The sequence below is a fragment of the Temnothorax curvispinosus genome, unplaced genomic scaffold (assembly GCF_003070985.1).
Source record: "Temnothorax curvispinosus isolate PA1 unplaced genomic scaffold, ASM307098v1 QBEX01004497.1, whole genome shotgun sequence".
Lineage (NCBI taxonomy): Eukaryota > Metazoa > Arthropoda > Insecta > Hymenoptera > Formicidae > Temnothorax > Temnothorax curvispinosus.
The window spans coordinates 23,937-29,310 of record NW_020214277.1 but is presented as its reverse complement, the minus strand read 5'-3'; the positions used below and the strand labels follow the sequence as shown (position 1 = coordinate 29,310).

At 53.2% G+C, this 5,374-nt stretch overlaps 1 protein-coding gene across 1 annotated transcript; it reads left to right on the top strand.

The window, feature by feature from the left end:
• Nucleotides 1-745: 745 nt before the first annotated feature.
• Nucleotides 746-3,548, top strand: LOC112453542. Its single transcript, XM_025014339.1, has 3 exons — nt 746-1,233; nt 1,317-2,304; nt 3,312-3,548. Exons 1-3 carry the CDS (start codon nt 746-748, stop codon nt 3,546-3,548), a joined length of 1,713 nt encoding a protein of 570 aa, XP_024870107.1.
• Nucleotides 3,549-5,374: the final 1,826 nt, after the last annotated feature.

Below are 5,374 nucleotides of genomic sequence, written 5' to 3'. Positions count from 1 at the left end.
CATATTGCTGGACAGCGCAAGTCAGGCCAATTTCATTACCGAGGGCTGCCTTCGGAAGGGCGGCTTTCATCGCACCAAACACAGTGCAACCGTGTTGGCGATAAACGAAGCTAGGGCGGCCACGATGAGGGGCCTCACCTCCCTCGTGATCCGCGCGCGCGGTCACGACGACACTCGGTTCTCGATAGAGGCTACGGTTTTCCCGCGCATAACCTCGCCGCTGCCTAATGACAAGGTGGAGGTCCAATCGTGGAAACACTTGAAGGGATTGCCGCTCGCGGATCCCGCATATTACGTGCCCGGCAGTGTTGACATCCTCTTAGGGGCGGACTCGTTTGTGTCGATACTACGAGATGACCGTCGTAAGGGGGAAAAGGGAGAACCCGACGCCTTCAATTCAGTCTTCGGATGGGTACTAACGGGCGCGGTATCCTCGTCAGTCCAATCAACACCCCTGCTGTCATTCGCGACTACGCTCGAGTCGATCGAGACATCAGTGGGTCGCTTTTGGCAATTGGAGGAGGTGCCGGAGAACGCTTCTTGTTCGGACGAGGATTGACGCTGCAAAGAGATCTTTGCCCAGACCACGTATTGTGACCCTTCGGGTCGTTTCGTGGTCTCGTACCCGTTCGTGTCGGATCCTCCTACATTCGTCGGCTCGCGGTCCATAGCGGTTAGTCGTCTCCGCGCACTAGAACGTCGATTTAAATCTGATCCGGAGTTCAGAGTTGGTTACAATAGTTTCATGCAGGATTATCTCGATAGCGGACACATGGAGGTAATTCGCAATCCATTCCCGTCGGATGGCCACATTTATTATTTACCGCACCACGGTGTATATAAACTCGATAGCACTACCACTAAGTTGCGGGTAGTGTTTAACGCGTCCTCGCGCTGCTCGAACGGTCTGTCGATCAACGACACCCTGCTCAGCGGTCCGAAGCTGCAACAAGACCTGCTCGCCATCCTGCTTAGGTTCCGCGCCGAAGCGATCGCTCTAACCGCGGACGTGAAGCAGATGTTTCGCCAGAATTGGATAAGCCCGGAGCAATGCGACTACCAACGTATCGTTTGGCGCTTCTCGGAGTCGGACCCCATCCTAGACTATCTCCTCAAAACCGTTACGTTCGGCTTTACCGCCTCCCCGTTCTTGGCGATCTATTGTTTGCTCCAGTTAGCTCATCAATACCGCGAGAAATATCCTCTAGCGTTCGCAGCCCTACTCGAGGCGCTGTATGTGGATGACGTCGTGACTACGTTCGTACGGTGGAACAGGCTCGTGCACTCCGCGACCAATTGCTATCGCTTCTCCGAAGCGCCGGCTTCGAGCTTAGAAAGTGGTCGAGCAGCCATCCTGCCGCGCTGGAGGGCCTCGACACGCAGTTATGTAGCCAATCAATGTTAGATTTCGAGTCAAGCGAAGATCAATCTCAGAAGATATTGGGCCTTCGGTGGCATTCACAATCTGACAGTTTCGGGTTTCAAGTCAACGCGTTGGATCGTGAGTGCACCAAACGCACTATATTGTCGGAAGTAGCGCGCATCTTCGACCCCTTGGGTTTTCTGGCCCCACTCACCTTTACCGCGAAGTGCTTAATTCAGCGTCTGTGGACCCTTAAATTAGATTGGGATGATGAGCCACCGATGGACATTCGTCGCAGTTGGAACCGTTTCCAGACGGAGCTCGGCGTGTTATCCTCCCTTCGCGTTCCTCGCGCGTTTAACTCGTGCCATGTAGTTCGTTGCGAGCTCCACGGGTTCTGCGATGCCAGCGAGTTGGGGTACGGAGCCGTGATTTATCTGCGAATCGTTACGCGCGACGGCGTCGTGGTCCGCTTACTGTGCGCCAAGTCTAAGGTCGCCCCGCTTCGCCCCCTCACCATTCCCGGTCTGGAGCTCTGCGCGGCTCTGTTCTTGTCCAAATTAATCGCGTACGCCCGGCGCATCCTCCGCGGACACATTGACATTGACGACGAGTATGCTTGGACGGATTCCGAGGTCGCCCGGGCCTGGATCTGCTCAGCACCACAACGGTGGAAGACTTTTGTTAGAAATCGCGTTGCCCTCATTCAGGACAACGTGCCGGTCTTAGCTTGGGGCCACGTCGACACGGAGTCCAATCCGGCGGATCATTGCTCCCGAGGACTTTACCCTCGTGATCTGGTGGCCAGTTCGATGTGGTGGGCGGGCCCTGAGTGGCTTGTTCGCTTCGAACCCCGAGTTGAACCTTCCCACAGTTCGGAAACCCCTCCGACCGAGGAGGAGAAAATCGTATCGCTCGTGGCGCTCGATCCGCCTGACGCGGTACATTCATTGCTAGAAAGATTTTCTTCAATCGAGAAAATTTGTCGAATTATAGCATACATTCTTAGGTTTGTAAATCACTTCCGTACAAAATCGGCTCCCACGACTTTGGCCATAGATCAGCTCGAACTGTATTCCGCGTTACTAGTAGTTGTAAAGAGTGTACAGGCGGATGCTTTCCGCGATGAGATCGATCGTCTTCAAAGCGGGAGAAGGCTCCCCAAGCCCCTTCTCAAGCTCGCTCCCTTCCTTGATCCTGTGGGTATTTTCAGGGTGGGCGGCAGGCTTGCTAAATCCGGATTGACATTCGAGAACAAGCACCCTGCCTTACTGCCCAGTAAACATAAGCTCACGGATCTCGTTATCGAACATGTGCACCGCACGAACCTGCACCCTGGTCGGCGCACGCTGCAATACCTGCTCACGCAACATTATTGGGTCCTCGGGGTGCATCGCGCTATCCAACGCGTACTCTCGAGATGTCATCGATGTTTCCGCGTAAATCCACACACTTCCCAGCCTCTCATGGCGGATCTACCGGCCGATAGGGTCCGACGGGCCAAGCCATTTTCGATCAGCGGCGTTGATTTCGCGGGACCGTTCAACATAGTTACGCGACAAGCCCGGGGAGTCTCCTCCTTCAAAGTATACGCGTGCCTTTTCGTATGCTTTTCGGTTAAGGCGGTGCACCTGGAAGCCGCCTTCTCGTTGTCCACGGATTCCTTCCTCGCTGCGCTGCGACGCTTTGTGGCCTGACGCGGACGCTGCTCGCTTCTCTATAGCGACTGCGGCACGAATTTTGTAGGGGCCGCGCGGGAGCTAGAAAGCCGCATGAGCCTCGCAGCGGAGCGAGAGAAGATCAAATGGTCCTTTAATCCTCCCTCAGCGCCTCCTCCCACTTCGGGGGCCTCTGGGAGGCGGGAGTCAAGACTTTTAAAACCCACCTACGGCGGACCGTGGGTGATCAAGTCCTCTCCATAGAGAAATTCACGACGGTCCTCACGCAGGTCGAGGCCGTCTTGAATTCCAGACCCCTCTGCCCGATGAGCACCAACCCTGCCGACCTCGAAGTCTTATCACCGGGTCACTTTCTCACGATGGAACCGATCGTCTCCGTTCCCACTCAAGACGTGACTCCGTTACCGATGAATCGTCTGAATCGATGGCAACTCGTCACAAATACACCAGGACTTCTGGAAGCGCTGGCATCAGGAGTATCTCCATACGCTGCAACAGCGTCCTAAATGGTAGACTTCCGTCAACCCGCTCGGTATCGGTGCGTTGGTCCTCCTCAAGGACGCCAACATGCCTCCTCTGCGTTGGAGGCGAGGACGAGTGGAGGCGCTGCATCCGGGCAGCGACGGCGTCCCGCGTGTCGCCACGGTGCGGGTGGCGGACGACACGATCACGCGCCCCCTAGTGAAGCTATGCCCCCTGCCGATGGGCCCTGCTCCACAGGCGACCGATTCAGATCGCTAGTAAAATACAACTCGTTGTATTTTGGTGGGCGGTATGTTTGGCGCTCACCAAACTGTAGATAGATGCATGTATCATACTCATTAGTTTAGTCTCGTTCTTACTCGTTGTACATAGTAGTCTTCGCATACCTAGTATTAAGTATTTTGGTGACTCGCGCGAAACGTCGGCGGATCGCGATCAACGCGGAATCGATATTTGCGCGACTCACCAATCGGTACTGCCCTCGCTCACCCCACGAGGGCATCCGCCTGAAGAACAAGTACTCGCTCGCGACACTGTTCCAGGGCCGCGAGCACTCAGCACTCATCGTTACGACGTCTCGGAGCACAGAGGCTTTCGCTAATATTCGGAGTCGCGAGATCACCAGCCCGCTCCCTGATAGTGCGATCGCCTACTTTCTCGGCCTGCTTGTTTGCTGCTTTTATCTGCTTTCTCCTGCTTGCTTGCTGCCTGCCTTTGCTTGCTGCCTGCCTTGCATTTGCCTTGCTTGCTGCCCTGCTTGCGCTGCTGCACGAGCCCGATTGTGACCGAGAGACGAAGCATCCAGGAGTCGACGGCACAACGAACGGTGAGTCGCATTTGCTTAACTTAATTCGCTTTGGGTAGACTTTACACACACCCCCTGATCCTTCGAGCTTCGCTTTATCGCAAATCCGGGTACGGCTCTATCGCCCCCCGAGCAACTTTCAAGAGAAAATGGGATTATAAGCTATCTAATGACGTATTAATCATTACTCTACGATTATTAGTTTCGAAGATATAAACGTTCAAAGTGTGACATGTTGCATCTGTGCTCCCAATATGTTACCCCTACTTACTGTTGACAAAGACGTAGTTCTACGTCAAATTTTACGAAACTTGTAACAACTCATCACTTCTTAAATAACAATAACGATAATAAGTTACTTTTTCCAATAGGTAACGAGTAACAATAACAAGTTACTTTTTTCAAAAAGAATAACGAGTTACGGTAACGATGAGTTACTTCTTTCAACGAGTAATGAGTAACGGTAACAATTTACTTCTTTCAATAAGAATAACGAGTTATATACGGTAACGTTGAGTTACTTTTTCAATGAGTAACGAATTACGGTAACAAGTTCAAACATAACTTTCCCTGATATTATATTATTAATTAATATATACCCTGATGTTCCGGATTCGTCGTTACTCCGGAATGTAAGTTCTATTCAAACGTTTGCGTATGACAACAGTGTGTACGGCTATCACGTGTTCCCGTGGCACCGACAATAGGATCACGCGCGAGCCATGCTTCCGCATACCGGCGCCGCTGCCGAATTCGGTTTCTCGCGTGTTATGCGAAGATCAGGCGAGTTCAATTCAAGCTCGACGGCCCTTTGAGACAGACCTATCCAAGCCAACACGCCGATCGGGACTATGTCCGAACAGTAACGCGTATACGTGCCGACGAACTATCGTCAAACGAAACCGGCCTTCCGTAATTTGAGAGCGAGCTGGGCGCAAGTGAAATGGCTCTCCTCGAAGGTCTCAAGGCTTGATCTCAGCGATGCGTCGTGCGTCCACGCTATAGCGCGCTCAAGAACTCCCTTGATCGCGCGCTCAAGATCTC

What these genes read in the sequence shown, in the direction of transcription:
- LOC112453542 (XM_025014339.1), top strand. Translation starts at nt 746, where the DNA reads ATGCAGGATTATCTCGATAGCGGACACATGGAGGTAATTCGCAATCCA. An exon ending in GCAGCCCTACTCGAGGCGCT is followed by an intron (nt 1,234 to 1,316) that starts GTATGTGGATGA and finishes GCTTCTCCGAAG; the next exon opens with CGCCGGCTTCGAGCTTAGAA. An exon ending in CGCTCGATCCGCCTGACGCG is followed by an intron (nt 2,305 to 3,311) that starts GTACATTCATTG and finishes GTCCTCACGCAG; the next exon opens with GTCGAGGCCGTCTTGAATTC.